At 39.0% G+C, this 20,552-nt stretch overlaps 1 protein-coding gene across 1 annotated transcript; it reads right to left on the bottom strand.

Moving 5' to 3' along the window:
* Positions 1-8,963: 8,963 nt before the first annotated feature.
* Positions 8,964-10,167, bottom strand: LOC118252035 (CDC42 small effector protein 2-B-like). Its single transcript, XM_035554841.1, has 3 exons — positions 10,114-10,167; positions 9,573-9,674; positions 8,964-9,038 (listed from the first exon to the last, which is right to left on the bottom strand). The coding sequence occupies exons 1-3, from the start codon at positions 10,165-10,167 to the stop codon at positions 8,964-8,966; spliced, it is 231 nt and encodes a 76-aa protein (XP_035410734.1).
* Between the last annotated feature and the right edge of the window lie 10,385 nt (positions 10,168-20,552).

Genomic DNA, 20,552 nt, shown 5'->3' with positions numbered 1-20,552 from the left:
GAGCTAAGGGTATGTGTATGATGATGTATTTGAGGCATGGAAGAGGTGCTTAATTTGAACTGCAAGTATGTAGCTGCTCACAAGATCAGATTCCTGGTAGTATCAAGACACCCTACCAGATACTAATCCATCTCCTTGTGTTCCCCATGAAACCACAGCAGCTGAAAATATTCTTATTCTGTCTGCGGCTGAAAATAAATGGGCTGAGTAAAGACCATTTTTTGGGAGAGCAATTTCCTTTAAGTAAACGGAAATCATATTCCCAGTATGTTTGGTTTGTTCTCCCCTGCCTTGATAGATGTTTAAAGATGCTGCACAAATATCTCTCTTACTTTAAACACATTCCCTACAGTCCAGAGGGACTGTGCAGGTTAGAAATATCTGCAGTGAAAAACCCTAATGCTAGTTCAGGACCTGGGCAGCTCACATTCAGGACATCCATAAAAACTTCTTAGGTAATCTTTATTGACAACTTAAGTACTCCCTAATTTTTACTGTTAGCTTTAGTGTGCAACCAAAAACAGATGATCTAGTATCAGATTTCTGCACTACGAGAAAAACTAGATTTTATTTATTTTTGTTATTTTTAATCACAGAGAAAAGATAATTAGGTTATAAAGACCTTCAAAGGCTGAGAATGACTTCAAGGCCTAAAAGATTTATTTATTTATTTATTTATTTATTTCCCCCCCCCCCCCCAAGGTTTTCAACATGAAATTCCTTATTTTGCAGGTAGGGGAGAGGGAAGAATAAACAATATAGCTTTACCTATAATCAGGTTAAGATATTAAAAATCTACATCAAGAATTGCATCCTTCCTCTACTACCATAATTATTTCCTTCAGAGAAGAGAAGAGAAATGGCTCTCTCAGAAAAATCCCTTCCCTAACCAAAGCATCAACATGAAATAAAATCTGTAATGACTCAGGCATTCCTAAAGCATTTCAAAGTGTTAGGAACAGACACGTTTAAAGCAGGCTTTGAGCACATTAGTGAGAAAAAAGAAACTGAAGCTAAGTAACCATTAGCACAGAAAAGAAATTGCTTGGAATACTAAAATCCTTTTTGAAGGCATCATGAAATTATCATCTCCTTCCCCCGCCTGTTTTCCACCATATGTACACACTTACAAAACACAACTTATTTGACTCATAAGGAAACATCCCAAACGTCCTGTTCTCTCACATTGCATTAAGTGCTACTTTTATTTATTTTGTTTTGTTTTTCAATGTTTATCCACCTCTCAACTTTTAAATGAACTTATTTCAACCAACATGTCTTTTCTGTTCCTTTTCCTGTATCTCCTTATCCAGTTCAATCTGTTCTTCTGTTAGCTTCAGTTTGAATTACTATCTGTTAATTTTGCGTGAAATACTGTAAACAGAAAATAGTTGCCTTGTTAGGTAGGCAGATTTGGAAGGGTGGCTATCAGTATTAGTTATTTAAGAGAAAACATATTGCATGATTTTTAAAGAACTAAGATTGTAATTAAGAGACTAGACTCTTCATGCTAAACAGTTATTTCATACAAAAATCAGTAATGAAGGGATTTGGGGTTAATTAATACACAAGCTTCAAAAGTAAGAAAGAATTTTTAATGTTGTGCTGGTTCTAAGAACTTAGAGAGAACACTAACACAAATGCTGGATGTAAATATATTTATAGGAAAATTTATTAGAGGGTAAAGTAGTAGGGCAGAATAAAGCAGGTGGCAGACTTAACCAAAGCAAATTTTACTCTGTCCTATAAACTTGTCTCCTTCACTGTGAAACCTCTTGATTAAAGAACGCCATGAAGATTTTTTTCTGAAATATGCCAGCTCAGAGACGCATACCCACATGGCAAAAATGAGGACATAATGCAACAGCCTGATGGGACTATCTCCTGGCAAGAAAATGATCCAAAGAAGTAGTAAGGCTGGCATTTAAGAATTATTTATTCATGTGAACACATGCCTAGCAACTTCTCCCTGTGTCCTACCAGCCTTATCTGAACATCAGGTAATGTTAATATAAGCAATCAAGAGGTGCCTTAGTTTGCTGGACATTATGCAGCAGAGAGAATAGCCAATTCAAATGTATTTTCAAAGGTAATGTTTAAAGTAGTTAAGAGAAACTAGTGAAAGCTTTCCTCACATGCCATTATGCAGCAAGGTCACATTAGCATGCATTAATAAACGACTGTAACCTTATTTTTGAATTATGTTTTCAAACTTGTATCATGCCCTCAAAGGTATTGAGTCAGGTTTTAATACTTCCTGATGGTACAGACTGCAAGGGTAAACATGGATAATGCAGTTAAAAACATGCTACTTCCACTATTAGTATGCAGCTTTAGCATATGTTGAAGCTGGGCTTTTAAGTTTATAGATATTAACTTTTTAAATTGGCTTTCTATCTGGAGAAAGTATGATTGTTTGGCCTGATCTACAAATCCTTAGTTTCAGAGAGCTCACTGTGAAAAGGTTAATTACTGGTTATCATTATAGTCTCCATTTACCTTTAGACTCTGCTCAAGTTACGTAAAAGGTACGCATCTTTCTTAAGCACCAGCAAGATCAGTTGCATGTAAATACAGTATTAAAAAAATCCTATAATGAAACACTTTCTCTAGTTCTTTGATGAAGAATCTGAAATCAGTCAGTCATCTGCTTGTACAGGCCAATGTCAGCTTTAAAAGCACACCAAATTCTCTCTCAGTAGTTTAAATGTAGATTTGAGTCCAGTTTTTAACCTTCAGTAAGCCAAAGCAGTCATACTAATTTCAGTTTAAAAGAATGGATTATTTCCTTCTGTATTACTTAAGATGCAAGGTCTCTCTATATACATATATATTAAACCACATATTATATATGCAATTAAATATTCCAGTATTGTACCATTTGAATTTTTCAAAATCTGAGAAAATGAACACTCAGCTTTAATATTTTTCCCGAATAAGGGTCAGCCCTTAGTAATAACCTTGGTTTTGCCCAGCTTGGATTTATATGGAAGTATCTGAGGAAACTTAAAATTTGTTATAAAGAGAATCTTCTTCTGACTTAGGTTGTTTTAAAACATAAAAGAAGGCTCACTGAGTAGTTTCAGTACAACTTTGTGGCCCTGATTTCATGAATGATTTACTGTAATGGTCTCAACTGATCACCTGGAGCTCAAAGCTGGTGTTCTTGTCCATCTTGACAACTCCCTCCTAAATGGGATTAAAACTAGGTTAAGAGAACTTCCTCCCATTTGAACTACTTTTTTTTTTTTTTTTTTTTTTAACACTTTGGTCACGCTACAGGATGTACAGACACAGAACAAAGTGTTCAGTAGCCAGACTGCAAGGCTTGATAAGCTAATTAGGACTGAGTTTAGGTGATACGGAGTCCAAAGCATACCCTGCCACGGGTGTGCTTGCAGCAGTCCTAGCTCTGGATCAAGAACCTCGAGTTGTAGGCTCTTTTGGCACAAGAGCGCATTCTTGTAATGCCCCTCCCTGCTCAGAAGCGCTTTCACTGGTTTCTTCAATGCTTCTTTTCTTTGCATAGCATCAGGAGAAAAGGTCTTAATGGAAAGCTCTGGTAGCTGTGGTCACCTCCTGGTACCTCTGCCCACAGTGAGTCCAGCAGGAGGAAGTCTTCATCGCTGTTCAGCTCTGACCTCTCCACACTCTCCCAATGCCTGGAAAGAAACTGAGCATCAGATGGATCTAGTTAATTTCCCTGAAGTTTGGGCAGCACTGTGGGCTGAAGTCAAATTCCCTTCAGCACCAATAGTTGTACTGACTTTAAAATTGCTTAGAGGAAATGGTGTTGGGTGCAGCAGACTTCAGCATTCAGAACATCTGCAGTCTCACGTTCATCAGAAGAAAAAGCCACCATCCAAACCCATACATGCCATCAGCAGCATGCAGCTGCTGAAAGCAAAGCTAGCATTTTGGGGTTCTCCCTACATGCTGAAGACAGCTTTGTAAGCCTCTGCAGGAAGAGGATACCAGCATCCATTAGAGTTGCATTGGTAGTGCAAGTGGAAGGGTATAAAGTCCCAGCTTAGTCATGCATTTAAGTTGCCAATTTCCTCCATATACCAATTATGCACACCTTACCAATATTTTTCCATATTGATGTTAAGAAAGCTGTCCTGTGCATTACGGGAAGCAAACATTAACTTGCACGTGTTCTACTCCCTGCTTGTTCCTTATAAACAAGTACCACAGCGTCTCTCTGTGGCTTCCAAATCTGCTTCCCTTGCATATCTAACTTTTCTGTAGCTCCCAATAGACCTGTTAGCCTCTCTGACTACCTTCTCCAGAGTATAAAGAATTAAGAAATAAACAAAGATTTTATTCTTTCATGTAGGAAAATAACAACATTGGCTTGGAGCTGCATGTGCTGATAAGTCAAAGTTACTCCATACCTTAAGGCTCTGTTGAAGAAACAGCTCTCCAGCATGCCAGTTCCTAGAGAAGCCATGCTCTGTACAGTACTAGGAAATACGTATTCTTACATATACACTGTAAACATGTGAATAATGACAGGAAAACCACTGTCATAAGCAGCCTGGGCCTTGTGTGCCAGACAAATCACTGTAGTTTGCCTGCAGAAGCACAAGTACCAACCATGCAGAGCACCTCTTTAGGTGCACAGGGACTTGAGGTACAGAGGAACGTATCTAAAATTTTGAATTTCAATCATTAACTGCTATTCTGTGTCTAAAATCTGCTGAGCTAGCCCATATATTAACACAGAAAGGTATAGAGTTAAGGGTGGTGCTACAACTGCAGGGAGTTAAAACGCGAAGTCTCCCCTTTTTTAAAATGTGTGCGCATATATATATATAAATGATTTATTCCGAGCAGTCTTGCTTTTCTAAAAGCATTGTTATATTTATGGTTAGTCTTCATTTTATGCCTGCAGCAGAAGCAGCTAACCTGCAATGTAATGAACCAGATCAATTCTTATTTCAGGACTCCACACCTTTGGTATTAACCCTGTGGCATGTGATTTATCTGTCGTATAGACTTTAGAATTGAAGGTCTACCTTCAGGACTCAAAGCAGAAGCATAATCTAGTAAGTCATGCAAATCAGAGCACTGCCACTACTCTTTTTTAACCAGTCCCACTGAAGAGCGCTCTCTTGGGAAAAGAAAACGCAAAGAAAAATTAGGAAGGAAGATGTAGCTTCTACCTCATATTCCCCAATTGCCTAACTTTATCCGGATGATTTGATAGTACAGCGAATGAGAAATGCTACATGAGATTCTGGACTAACCACATTTGCAGAACCACAAACTACCTGAAAGCCTTGCAGAAACCCAGTCACCACAGATCTTTTTAACATCTCTGTAACATGGCACTGTTTTCATCCCCTCATTTATCTCCTCTCCCCACAGCATTATGAAAGGCAGATGAGCATTCTTATCTCCCCCTGTTAAGTTTTTATGGCACTGTCACAGTGATGATAGCAAAGTACATCCAAAGGCGATCAAGAGCAGCCAAGCAATCATCTCTAAATGGCAGCTTTGATTTTTTCCTCCAACATTACCATATTTAGTAACTTGTAATACATTTCATAACCATTCCTCCATGGAATTTAGCACTATTAAATTATGCTTATTCTTGCTGGTACAATAAGGTTAAAAGTATTTATTAATCTCAAACAGTTATTGTCTATACAGAGTGGAAGTTACAGAAGCAAGTGATAGTCCACTATGGCGAGACCATACAAAGAACTAGACCTACATGCCTGAGTCCCAAGTTGCCATATTACAGGATAACTTGGAACACATCATGACACCACATTCTTTACAAAGCCATTCCAGGAGATTAAAGGACATATTAGGTTGTGAAAAATCAAAATACCTTTTCTCAATACTGACTACAGGTTTAAGCAAAAGCATGGAATAGTCAGTAAAGCCTACCAGGGACATCACAAGGTAAGACAGACAGTGTTTAAAATAACAGCTACTTCCCCTCTGCCCCTTTACCTTTAAAACAAACAAACAAAAAAAGGAAAACAGATACAGTGATGAGACTCTGGCAGACTACATATAAAAGACTTAATCCTATACCCCTTGTAAGCTACTTCATTTCTGACTACGAAAAGATACCATAAAAATTCCATCAAGTCACAGCAGTAACATTTCATTGCCACATTGCGTTGTTGGTGTAAGGCTGTCACAGCCTACAAGGTAGATTAAGAGGTCTGACCCTTTGGTGTCATTTGCTGTTTTCAACTTGACTGGAATAAAATAAACCAAAAGCCCCAACAACAAAAAACCACCCCACACTGAACAGCCCGTATACAGCAGTTGACAGAGCCTTGATGGAAAATTGTGCTCTCTAGTGGAGAAATGTGATTTTGCACAATAAAGTTTCAAACCATGCTGATTCATCCACCTGACCAACAGATCTTCAGTGCAGAGAAAAATATCAAGATTTTGACAATATGAAAAGAGTGCAAGTGCCTTGTTCAACAGATTTATTATAACCTAGATAGGTTTATACTGAGTTACATGACAGACTAGAGCTAAATAAGACTTCTAATTATACAAAGAAAATAACCTGAGACCTCCTTTTATGCTTGTTTACATTTAAAAAAGTGGCACTTAATGCAATAACAAAACGTTTTTTTTTTTTTTTTTAATAATATGACTACTTGGTTAATTTTAATGTAGTCCTAGATAATACTGTATAGTCTGATGAATAACATTTTTACACTAGATAATGCTGTTTGGTTTACAGAATCAGGAGTAGGATTTTTCTACAAATAAGCTGAATAAAATTATCTCTGTTGATTTATTTATATCAAGAAGAACTATCATGATCCCCAACTTCTTTATTTGTAGTCATGCATACACCACTCTGTTCTTAAATATACTGAATGAGTCTTCAGGAAATACTAACTCTCTAGCTCGTTTTCTTGTAGTGTTAAGAAAAATATAACCCATTTTCTTCATCACAGCTGTCCTATGTTTATTTTTTCTTGGCAGGTATGGACTAATGAACACATGAATTCAGTTTAATAGCAGATGAATTAGAATGAATTCTTAAAGAATAATTTGGCCACTTTATGCTTCCTCAACAGTATACAGAATTTAACTTCTTTGAACTCTGCATCCTAACTAGGTTGCTGGAATAAGTCTGAAGTTAGAAGACAAAAATATGAAAGTGTTTAAAAAGCTAAGTTTATGGTTAATGTGCTAATTTTAAAAGGTATTAAAATATGGCATGTATTTAATTCAAAAGCAAGGATCTAGAAAGATGTGGGACATTAGATTTCTTTTACTCTTTTATGTGGTTGCTGAATGCGATGATCAGCTGTTGACTATTACAGCAAGTAGCATTCTCTTCCTCTTTGGCCCTTAAAGATGAAATATGGAAAGGAAGCATGGGGAAAATGTTTCTTTTTATAATGCATACAGAAACCTACCTTTCACGTTTTAAGTTACCTAATGTACTCAGAATAGGCAGCCTAAGACTTAAGCAAAGCCAGTTTAAAAAAGTATCATAAGCCACAAACATAATCATAGAAGTTAAAAATCTGCCTTCCAAAAATCTAGCTGGCAAATCTTTTGGTTTCTTGTTTTTCATGAAAAAAGTTTAATGCATGATCTTATGCCTAGAGCAAGAAAGGGAGTGTTGCAGTGACTTTGGAATAACTGGTGCTGATTTGGCAGTAATTTAAACAGTTGTGTTTAGTTAATCCCACAAGAGCAAACTTCACAAGTTTCTGCACTGACAGTCATTCATAATTTTAAGTCAGAACAGTTGTCAGTGATGTGATAAAAGGAAAATCTCTATTTCAGCAGTTTTGTCAGTTCTTAGTTTTTCTATTAAGTGATATGAGAGAGAAACTGTAGTTTGGGTATGGCTAAATATCCATATTTATGAAGTGCTGGAACTCTAAGAGACAGTTTCCATTTAATATTCTCCTGGCTCTATCATTTAAACCATACTTTATTTAACCCATATAATTTAAAATCATATATAAGAAAAACTTCAGTTCATCTAAGAAAATGGTTTTGAAATTAAAGAGACAAAAACAAGTGATACCCCTTCCAGTTCTGCGCAGTTATTGTTACAGACAGGTAATACAGAGAGATCTTAAATGTATTTAGCTTAAAATTCAATAGTATTCATGCAAAATTAGCATAAAGTTGTGAGCATGCTGCAGCACCACTTCAAATTAACTGATACCTGATATCATTAGTTTTGTTGTATTAATAATACTAGTTTTGTTGTATTAATAATACCCTGTCAGTTATACTAGTGCACATACACAGGGGAGGCAGACCAATAACTGAGAGAAATGCTTGTTTTTCTAAGCCTCATTTGGAAGTGGGTAGGTCTGCAAAACCTGCCTTTTTAGCTACAAAAGTGTTATCACAGCAAGGCAGAAGTTTCACTGGGTTTTGCAGACTCAGATAGTTACATCACATTAGAGTTGGTTTGCTATTGAAAGTCATGGAGAAAAATATTGAAGTATAACTCAGTAAATTAATGCCTTAAGTTGTAAGCCATCCAAAAATTAGGTCAAAAGTTATGTTATAGGCTACAAGATCCTACTTAGATATTCAATTTACCCTGCAAAGGAAGTACAAATGTGTTATCTTGCAATTAAAAATAAGTCTTGTTTCTTGAGGGGAAGAGAGAGAGATACCAAAACCCCAGACAATTCACGCCAACTTCCAGTCCCATCCTACAAGACAACTCTGAGGATTTTGGAACACAGCCAGGAAGTCATCCAGTGACAAATTACTGTTGCTACTACAACGTGGTTGCTACCACGACAGACCATTTTTAAGAATAATTGCACAATAGCTTCTGAAGGAGATGCTGGAAAAGAACGCAAAAGCTCGCACTGACCTATTATAATTCAAGTACTCTCTCTACTTCATGATAAAGAGGCTTTAGAGAATATGAAAGCACAGTCCAGGAGATCTTCTTAAGACAGGGCAAATGTCAGACTTCTTTCAATTTCCTATAGCTCAGCAGTTGCAGAAGTGCCATTTGTGTAACCACCTTTAGACTTCATGTGGTCCTGAATTGATGCAGTCTAGAAGAAGAAGGGGTAGAGTGAGTTAGAATTAGAACATTCATCTTACAAAGTCAGGCTGTCAGAGCAATTTCTAAAAGCATAAATTTGAAGAAGCAGACAGTGCTAGGTCCCAATAGCAGTGGGGAGAAATAGCAACTAAAAAAAAAAAAAAACAACTTGGAAGTTCTGTGTTAAGTCAGTGCACGAAATGGGTATTGCTGTCCAAAATCCAACTGTTCTTACATCTCTCAACTTGGCACAACTTTGATTTTGGGTGATGTGAAATCTGGACCTAGTATCAAGTGCTTCCACAGAATCGTTATCCCAGAAGGTTCTCTTCACATGTAGAGACACTGGGGAAGTCAGACCATCTTGTGGAACGTATCTTCTACAGTATCTTATGCTTGCAAACTGAGGGGCAATTCTGGGGGGGTAGGGTGAACACGAAGACAGATGTTTTTTCCTTTCATGATATTATTTAGTATTTTAGTATCTACTGGCTCTACAGGGTACTGAGTTGAGATTCCTGCTTATCCAAGAGCGCACACTTACTGATGAAAAGTCACTACTCATCTCTCTTGTCCCAACATGCGCGTTGTGGACGAAGTTCATTGGTTCTCCTATCATGTTCCGGTCCAGTCTCCGACGCCTCTTCTATAAAAACAAAGATATCTTATCTACTCAGAAAATAGGAGGCAGCTTTCAGACAGAAACAAGGAGCAGCAAACAAAGAAAAAAGACAGTTCTGACCCCCCAGTGACTCCTTGTGGCAAGCAGGCTGAAGCTTCATACTGGTCACACTATGAGAGGGTCGAACTCACCTTTATTACTACTTGATTTTTAGCAAAAGCTTTCTTGAATTTTGGAAGAGTCAGTCCCCTACATATAGGGTCTGAGAACTGCAAACATTCATACAGGCAAAGCTTCTGGCAAAAAGTGTATAAAGCTTAAACACAGCATAACATATCCATTCTTAGCTTTTCCATTACTTAGTCCAATTTAATCAAAACAACATGATAGTAAGTGTTTTATATTATAACCAAAAGATAAAATTACAAATGTGATAAAAGATGGCAGTTGCGCATCTACCTACCGGCTGGGGTTGTTCACCATTGCACCAGTTAAAACAAACCAGGAATTCAGTCATTTTATGTTTTCAGTAGGTTATACGGTCTTGTTATTTAATTATTTCTCTGGGAGTTAAAGCAGTACAAGGACCAAGATGCAGTTCCTAAAGTGAATTTAGGAAGGAATTGCTTGAGCAGATTCACAGATAAAGATCACAGAAAGCATCTGATGAGTATACCTAGAAAAAAATTATTTAATTTATACTAAAATATCTAAAATTTTGTAACAGTTATTGAGCAACAGACATTTCAATGAGACTGAAACAAGTCTGTAAGAGAACTGTTTTAGACATACCTGCATAGAGTAGCAGTATCAATTTAAAAATCAGTATGTTCACATCAGAAAACAGCATGAAGAAGCATGCACATTTATTCCCAGTCAGAGAGTAGAATATATTCTAGTTTCTTTACAGAAGTGTAATTAAAGCAACGCAAGAATTAAACTAAGCCTTGTTTAACAGTCAATGACCCTGTTGTAACTAGAGCTGGCCAAAGCTTCTCAACTATTTAGTATTTCCAGAAAGAACAGCTTAGAAGCACAACAGACTGAACACTTAAGCTTCACAAATATTTGCAAAATAAAGCATTCTTACATCTTACATAGTTGCTCTTCACAGACACAGAGAAGTTCAAAGTAAAGAGAACTCTATAACTTTAAAAAGCCATTAAACCAGAAAAAAAGAGCTTTTTATATCAGCAACAGAACCAGTTCATCAGACAGAGCCCAGACCTTCCCAGAACACGTAGAATTATGAACACAGCAATCCCAAATCAGAATCATAAACAGGAAACTCATGGACTATACATATCCTAAAGCTATGATAAAACCCAACAGTGTAGTCTTAGTGACTTGTTTATTTTATTTTTTTAACATACATCCCCCTTCAAATCAAGCTCAGGCATCTATAGTAGCCTTTCATATCAACTTTTTCACACCCTAGAGCATTAAAACAATGTAATAACAGGTCAATTTATTGATAAGTTCTTTAAAAAGCTTACAGCTTAACAGAAGTTGTAACACCATAAATTCAGCCTTTCTAAATCAATACTGAAGCCTTCACAAACTGCATAAACTCCCCCTATCGCAGGCATTTCTTATGTAGTCCCACAATTACGTAATTAGTACATAAATTTCTTTCACCTTTGTAGTTTTATTTCACTTTGTCACTTCTCACACTTGAAGCAGATTTTTTTAATTTCTGCCATTTATCTTTCAAAGTGTTTGAGACCTTTGCTTCCTAGCTTTAGGTGGTCTATGTGATACATTATTGAAGAAATTAAAACTTTCATTTTATCCTGTGTGGTTTTAATACAACTCATTAGCTGGCTAAATTATCATTTTTCACCCCACTTCATCCTCTCACAAAGGCCTTTATCACCACTCGTGTCTTGTATGGGTGCAGCAAAGCAGGGACAGTGGTCCCCACAACCGCAACAACACGCAGAAACCAAAGCTTTTGCCCACACTTCACAGAAAGTTGCAGACTATTTGGGTTTATTGCATATTAAGGAGATTATCAAATTTTCTTAAAAATCACAAAGTCTGTCACTGTACTCTAATAACCTTTTTTGAAAGCAGACTTACTGGGGGGGTGAAATGAGTTTACCAGAGTCAAATTAGACATGGGAACATCCCCATCCCAAAATAGTGGCCGTACACCCGCTCTCCTCCTGCTGTATCCCACAGCCTTCAGCCTCAGCAGCACGTACCTGCATATCACCCACGGCTCCAGGCGTCCTGCCGGGTACCACCTCCTCATTCAAGCACTGGCAAGCAGCCAGCTCCTGCCTCAGCAAACCCAGCACATTTGCAGCTGATATTCTTTGATTATAATCCTGACAGCTAAACAAGACCACTTTGGTGTGAATCCGCACCCAGGGATGATTCCTTTGCTCAGTAACTTGCTGCAGAAGTCTATCTGGCAGTGCACTTCATGCTTATCTACAGGTGTCAGAAAAGGAGAATGGAAGCCAAAATGGTGCTCTGGTTTGGCGTGAGATTTGTACAGCGATGCAGTTTTCTCAGCGCTACCCATCCAGCCTGTGGCTCACTTCCACTCCTGCGGCAGCCCTGCAGGTGTCATCCTGGCAAAGAGCAGCGCTAAACGTCTTCCTGTTGTGTTCTGCAACGGGGCTCTTCTTTTCCTCTGCATGAGTCAGGGTGTCATCCTCCCGAACAGAAATGTCTGCACAAGGGTATGGGACACCACCTTCCTCCTGGAGACTCAAGGTTTCCACAGTAACTGGAAGAATTTAAAAATCTTAACGTGCTCAGGCTCGCCCAAGACTAATAAAAGCTAACAAGAATCCCAAAACATAGGAGAAAACAACGTTTTGTCACTGTTGGCACACAGACCAGAACTGGACAATATCCTGTTGTTCTTTCTCTCTGTTTTTCCCCATAGCAGCAGCAGCATCAAGAAGAGAGAGACAAAGGGCCAGGGAAACGGCTAGTACGCGCAGACACAGATGTTGGATGTGATGGGCAGGATACACAGCCATGCTGCAGTTCATGGCGTTTAAGTGCCCCAGAGCTTTATGAACGTTTAGATATATTTCACTGAGTGTAACAGTCAATTTGTCCCACCATTTCTATGCATTTAAAAGTATTGAAAATATTCCTGTGTTTTACTTATACTAATTCTATAGGAAGTGTAGAACGTTCTCCTGAATGAAAACAAAAGGATCTCCCCTTTCCATCGACAGGAGATGAGCACCGTAATCTTAATAACAGACTAAACACGTCCATTCTCCACAATTGCCCTACAGACTCAGGGTCTAGTCATGGCAAATCCTTGACTCCGAGCTGCTGGTAAAAGGCAGCGTGTGCAAAGTTAGCGGCTGCTACCTCACCTCAGCTGCAGGCTGAATGTCCCTGCCTACGCCAAGTTGTTAAATGCTGGCAACTTCTGAGCCCAGTTGTCATTTTAACTCCTCCGGCTCTGTCAGTACTGTATTGATGGGGAGAACGGTATTTCAGCCTGACTGCCCTTCTGAGATCCCACTGGTCTGTGCCTGTAATTTGTGTGTTATCCTGGCTTTGCTCGTTTTACTGATATTGTGCTAAAATCCTGAAATGGCCATATGGGTACGTATCTGAATGGCAAGGCATGGAAAAAAAAAAAAAAGACAAGTGGAACTTGTAGATAAAAATTAGTTTAATTAGCTTTGAGCATGGCGTGAAACTCAAGGTGCCTCAAAGTCACCCTGCTCCATGACAGGTGAAGATTTAAACCAAGCACACGAGAACCCTGACTTTGGAAGGGCCTCAGAGCCACGCAGTTAAAACGCTGCTCTACAGGCGCGGAGCTGCCCGGGGACAGCCCCTCATTAGCTAATTGCAGGCCCGTAATTACACGCAGGGCCGCACACAGGCAGTGACAGGGCGCCCCGCGGGCCGACCCACCGCAGTGCCTGAGGGGGGCCCCGGGGCCGCAGCCCCCGTATTTCTTCCCCCCCCCGCCTTCAGGGCGCGTTGGTGCAGCCCCAGGCGCGGCCGCCTCCCCTCCAATGAACGCCGCCGAGCGGCCGAGCCGCGGCCCTATCGGGCGCGAGCCGAGCGCTCCCCGCCCAATGGGCGCGAGGCTCCCCGCGCCGCGGGCTCCCGATGGGCGCGGGGGCGGAGGGGGGGAGGCGCGTGGTGCAGCAGCACCACCCAGGGGCCGCAGGGGCTGGTAGTAACGGCCTGAAATAAGCGTTTAAATTTAAGGACAGTTCAATTGAACGTTGAGGTGCAGGTACATCGCTCCAAATAGGAAGCAATGTGCTATTCTCAACCAAAGAGCTGCATAAATAACCAGGAGTTCTGCCTGACAAAGCTGAAGGGACGCTCCATCCCTATGATGGAGCAACAAATTTCACGTGGAGCTTGCTGAAGGTGGGTTAGTCGCCTTCCTCCCCGCAGTTAAAACTTCGTGGGGCTGGGGAAGGATGAGAACCAGATCAAACTGGCCACATACGTAAAATGCTTATTGTTGTCAATGCGAGAAGTCTTACCTTACCTGGCTCAACAACGGCCACGTTTTCTGCCCCCGCTTTCCTCTTTGTCCGAGCACTCGTGGTGGCTCCACCACAGCCTCCACCCAGAACAAGGACGCCATAATAATCCTTGGCAGCACACCTGGCTGCTGTATGTAAACGGAGGGAGCTCATCTTCTGTGCTCCTGGTTTCAGCAGCCGTAGGCCAGGACGGAGACAGGAACAGGACAGCGCTGCTCCAATTGCTGCCATCTTTCAGTGAGCGGGAAGCTGCAAGATAAGGAAAGGCACCAGTTAGTGACAGAAGGCAGAGGTCCTATTTATTTATATGGCTGGATGAGTCTCCAAGGCAAGAATTGTAATACTAAACCTTTGTTGCAGCCAAGATACTAAGTTTGCAGACTGATTACGAGCAATTTGGGAAAAAAAAAATCATGGCCTCTGCCAGGAAATTAAAATTTCCTACAAGCAAATGAATTCTAAAAAAGGGTAATAATTTTTTTCAGCATATTTTGGCGGGAAAGTGCATCTGATGCTATAGCATAGCTGATGCATTTGCTGTAACATTTACTGCTACTCCAGTTGCAATATCACTACCCTGAAGAGATGAGTGCCACAAGAAAGAAAAGAATTTCCTAGGTTCCTTTTGCCTGCTTGTGAAAACCCCCACCATCAAACCTGGTCAGTGGCTGTTCCCACTGAAACACAGAATAAATCCAAAAAGCCTGTTTAGGCAAAAGGTATCATTAATTTCGACAGGACAGTAAACACCTTTCGACAGGTTTCGACTAAACACCTACACTTGCATGGATGTTACTGAAGGGAAGGCATATTGGGAGAGCACACAGTTGGTGTCCTTACAAAAGATGTTCACCAGCATGTTTTCCATCTGACATTAAACACTGGAAAACTAGCAACTTCCATTAGGCTGCTGGAGGACAGAAACATTGTTTTCAGGTGGGGAGGTGACAAAGGGCTCAGATTAACTGTTCTATAATTACTCTGGTAGGCTGTATTTACATAGGATATCACTCTTTACACGAGTCTCAGGTGATAGGGAAAAAAAGTCTTGCTCATCAAGGCAATAAGCTATATTGTTAATGTAGAGGCATAGTTTTCTTCTTACCAATGTACACATGGTCTTGCTTTCACAGCTGTGCTGGGGTATATATTCATTTCACCACGTGAAACAAAATAGCTCGACCTTTTCTATTGTCTGACATAGCCACGTTAATGACAGTGCACAATTAATTCCTTCTGTACATTACTGTTTTAGAAACTAACGCATTCTGTGTGTACAGATTTTGAAATTATTCTATATCAAGTTTTAAGTGATTTGCTGCATTAAGTTGCTAAGCCTGTGAAAGCTTAAGTCTGCTGCAACTTTTCTACAGACTGCCCCCCACACTGCTGTTCACATTTGCCAAGCAGGGTGTTTGATTTCCTTTCTTAAGCCCCATGGCTTGACATCATAGAAATAAATGGATAGATGGGAACACAAACTAGAAGGAACAGAAACCCTGAGTTAGCAGGTGCGGCCAACATCTATGCTTTAAAGCTACGTGGCATGTCATGAGCAACACTTCGATTACGGACTGGAGGTAGACTCGTTATCACCCAGATGTCATTGCCAACAGTTACTGCTGGAAGAAAAACAGTTTTTTCACATGAGCACTGTTGTGACACTGCCAGGTACCAGTAGCACATCTCTTTCCCACCAGTTTTAGTCATTTCAGATATTCTCCATGTAGACTGTCAAATCACATATTACATCACAGATCTATAGGCTACCCTGGTATCACAAAGGACTGGTTAGAAGATGTATGACGGTGCTGGCAGGGATGGGGTTGTCAGGTTTTGGTGTCTGTGATTCTACAAATAGCTTTGGTGAGGGCTGAGGCAAGTAAAATACGTGCATGTGCACTTCAAGTTACTGACAATCAGTACTACTTGTGCCAAAACTACTTGGATTTCAGCTGATACTTTGATTTAAAAAAAAAAAAATCTTTGCTACCTTGACATACTGTCTTGCTGAAACTTAGTGCATACTATTTTGCCTAGAATCTATAGCCATATTAATATTCATGCTGTTATATTGTGGTTCTACAGGTTTACATCACTAACCCTTAGTTCAATATATAGCATTCACGCAACTAACCCAATAAAAAAAAATCAATTAGATTACTTAGATTTAATGAAATTTTAAAAATACTTAGTCCTGCAGGTCAGGGCATTAGAAAGCCAAGCTCAAGATTAAAATAAAGGGAGAAGAGCAGTGCTGCAAAGCAAACAGTAGGTGGCAGAAAGCATCTACTAAATTACAGTTGAGGATAAATCAGCCAGGGAACTCTCTCAGATGCAAGAATCCCAACAGCACAGTTAGAGGAACAACCTTCATATTATTTGTGCTCTTATCACTCAGGTCATGACACAGCCTAAAAACAGATCAAATATTCTGTTGCCATTTTCCAAAAGGAAACATATGTCTTATGAACATAGCAGAGTTACCACTGCCAGTGAAAAAGCCAGATTTCACTGAATTAAAAAATCATCTAACATGAACCTGAACGGTGATGGGAGGGGGTACCCAAATTAAGTATCCAGATTAACAGTACTAATGACAGAAGCCCAGGAAACCAAGATTCCCCAATCAGCACTGATAATCCACATATTAATCCACTCAGAAAGCAGAAATTCAAAGCAATACTGCACATTTAAGTATTAATTCCACCACAGTGACTTGATAACTTAAAAGTAAGTCATATACCAAGTATGAAACAGTACAATGAGATTGTTTTAGAGATTGTTTAATTTTATCCATTTCTCTAAATACATTTAGCTGTACCTCTTCACCTGGATAAAAACAAAACAAAACAAAACAAAACAAAAAAATCAGTGTCCAACACTACATTTATCTAATTGATAAATCAGTTTTTCCTAAAGCCAAGCAAGACTAAGTGCATGCAGTAGTAAAATTACTCAGTCTAGCTGTACATGCATTAGATGCCAGTACACTGTAGTTATATTAATCCAACATGGCATTTACTTTTTATGCATTAAGACATAAAAGAGTAGCATTTGAAAGACTAGCATCTAATGGAGATAACAAATTATAGCTTTAACTGACATAACTAAGGGTTCACTGAATTAATAAAGATGTTATAATAGCTGCCCAAACTTTCCCCAATTTGTTTCCCCCCCCTTTAATTTTAATAAAATCTCTCTCTAAAAGTTTCTTATTCATACCAGAACAGAACTTACTACAATTTTAAGGGAAAACTGTCAACTATATTTTTACATGTGTTTGTGATTCCTCAGGCAAGCACTGCAAGCTTTTCTTCATTTGATCAGGAATTCCAAAGAAATGCTAAAACATGCAATTGCAAAAGCATCAATTTCTATGCTTAGAATTCTCATTTTCAGTAACAGTGGACATGATTTTTTTTTGAAAAAAAAAAGCAACAAGCAAACAAACAAATGAAATACTTCAAAGAACAAACAACCAAACTAAAGAAAAAAAACAGAAAACAACAGACTACAGCTTGAAACACTAAATTGGATACTACATGAGGCAACAGAAAACAAGAAATATTAAAGTAAATTAATTCTGATCAGTATACTTCATGGAGGTGTCTAATTCCATATTATACTTTAATAAGAACAGTTCAAATTCCTAGATTCTAGTTGTGAAGTTACATTACAAAATAAAAAAACTTAAAACAGTGTTTATTTATGCACATTCTGCTCCAAAAATGGACTGTAGAAATTCTTTACGTTTCTTTTAGAAATACACATAAACCACAGCACAGGTCAACAATCCACTGACAATTAAGACAAGACAAATTCAACTTAAAGAAAATACACCTACGAAAAGTTTTAATCTATTACTACTTCAGTAACAGCATTTCAGTGTTGCTTCAGACTACTTTAAGGAATTTGTTCTGCTTGCTCCAAAACATCATTGCAGTTGACTATATGTTGAATGACTACTCATTACAGTAGGTCTTTCACAGAAAAAGATGAACATTAGCAGTGGGAAATTAGGACTTCAGAAAGTTATGAGTCCAGGCATGTAGACAATGTGTAAATCACCTAAAACTGAGGAAAAAAGGAGGCACCCGTCTGATGCCCTACCATACATGCTTTGTAGAAAGTTTCACACAGCCTACCCTTCGTCTTACTTCAATAAATGCCATTTAAATTACTACTTAAAAATAACAGACACAACACAACTAGTTTGTTAGACTGTAGGACCAAACAGTTTAAAGCTTTTTTGCCAGTCTAAACCAGATATATGTTCCTTTGAATGGGAATTCACACCGAGTGCTGCAAGTAGACTCAGAGAGGTGGATATCAACCTCCATACAACATTTATCATCAGTGTTCTCTAATAGTTTGTTATGCTGCCCTCACACAGATTATCTCACATAACCCCAAAGCACACATGAATAATTTGTTTAGGAAAAAAGTTAAATGCAGTAGTTTTTCCTACAGACAACTAAATTTCACACGAAGTAGAAGTTGTTTAGTTTTGGTTATGCTTCAATTAGTCACACAATGTGAAGAAACTACAACTTTCAGTCCTGTAGACATCTGCCTAGACCAGAGTCTTCCCGTTGAACCATTACAGAAGCAAGAGTTCATTCATCTGACTCAAACATTTGTAGAAGCACAAAGTCAATAATCTTTGTATTGTGCACACATCAGATCTGAGAATCTTGTGTTCTGCTTTTTTATTTTCTTTTTTTTTTTTTTTTAATTTTTAAATGATTGCTCTCCAATCCATTCAGCTGGAAAGTGATTCAAAAGTTACTTTGAAGCTGTTCGTAAGTTACCTGACAACAACATAAAAAAAAAGCTGCTTCAATAAGGTGAACTTTCAGGCAAATACACCAGAAATCTCACCAGATCCATGGCATTGAAAGGAGACCACAATTGCCTGAATCAAAGCAGTTTCAGTGAAACAGTCAAGCTCTCAGTCTGGGGACCAGAAATGAACTTTAATAACTGTCATTCCGTATTTTGTCTGAAAATCATGTATGCCAGACACCAAACAACTCTTAAGAGTTCTCAGTACCAAAAGAACAGATGGAAAAATTAGAGGTATTCAAAGAACTGTGATGATTAGGTTCCCCTATATAGATATATAAAAATAACTTACATTATAATAGTATCAAACTGCATAGTGTTACAAAAGAAGGCAACTTTAATGGCTGAAATGAAAAATGTCAATGTTACTGATTATGAACATTCTGGAATTTATAATAGCAGAGTAGACTGTTGCTAGTAACAACTATAGCCCAATTTAGTCAAAGTCTGCCCTCATTCCAGAGAATGCAGAAATGATTAATTTGTACAAGTTATTGCGTGCTCTGCTTTCATGTCCTCCTAGCAGGTTTTGCTGTTAACTGCTTCTCTCTTTCAAGTTCCTTCTCACGTTGTTGTTCTCATTCTAGTTCTTCTTTCTGCCTCTTTTGTTGCAGCTTAAGTGCTCTTTTCTAATCAGAAAAGTTCTATGGCTGTATTTAATTTGGAACTGTAAACAACATCCCTCCCATTCTCTTAACGTTCTCTTCTCCAGTCTACCCTGGTTATGATCAAATGTTGCATAAACAATTTATCTTTTCTTCATCCCTTCTACTTTCATCTTTCCTTTTAGAAAGAGCAACTCTGTGATCCACGCAGGGGAGAAAAAACAAACCATTTTCTCCTCAGTCTCACTAAAAGTCATCATCTACGTTTACCAGACAAAGTGTATACTGTGCAATGTATTGCCTCTGAGAGAAAATTCTCTTCCTCTCCCATTTAACAGTGTTGGTACTGAAGCACCCCAGTGAGCCTCCACAATATGTGACAGCAACCTATCTGTGACCTATCTCCTCCTGTGGCCCCACGGTCCTGTACTGGATCTGGCTGGGATAGAGTTATCTTTGCCTGCAGCAGCCCATACAGTGATGTGCTCTGTGCTTGTAGCTAGAACAGCACTGGTATCACACCAGTGTTTTGTCTATTGCTGAGCAGTGCTGGCACAGCATCAAAACTCTCCCCAAAGCCCCCCAAAGCCAGTAGGTAGGCAGTGGGCAAGAAGTGGGGAGGGGAAATCACCAAGGCAGCTGACCCAAACCGACCAAAGGGATATTCCATACCATATGATATCACACCCAGCAATAAAAGGGGGGAAGGGGAAAAGGGGGGGGGTAGGGGGAAGGGGGCCACATACACATTCTCATTATGAAGACATCTGTCCTCCCAAACAACCACTATGCGTATTGAGGCCCTGCTTCCAAGGGTGTGGCCAAATGTCACTCGTTGATGGGAAATAGATAATTTATTTTTCTTCTTCTATGCTTCCACACGGCTTTTGCTTGGTTGTTGTTGTTGTTTTTACCTCTTCCTTTTCCCTTTAATTAAATTATCCTTACTCAAC

The sequence above is a fragment of the Cygnus atratus genome, chromosome 11, assembly GCF_013377495.2.
Source record: "Cygnus atratus isolate AKBS03 ecotype Queensland, Australia chromosome 11, CAtr_DNAZoo_HiC_assembly, whole genome shotgun sequence".
Taxonomy (NCBI): domain Eukaryota; kingdom Metazoa; phylum Chordata; class Aves; order Anseriformes; family Anatidae; genus Cygnus; species Cygnus atratus.
This window is presented reverse-complemented; position numbering and strand designations above follow the sequence as displayed.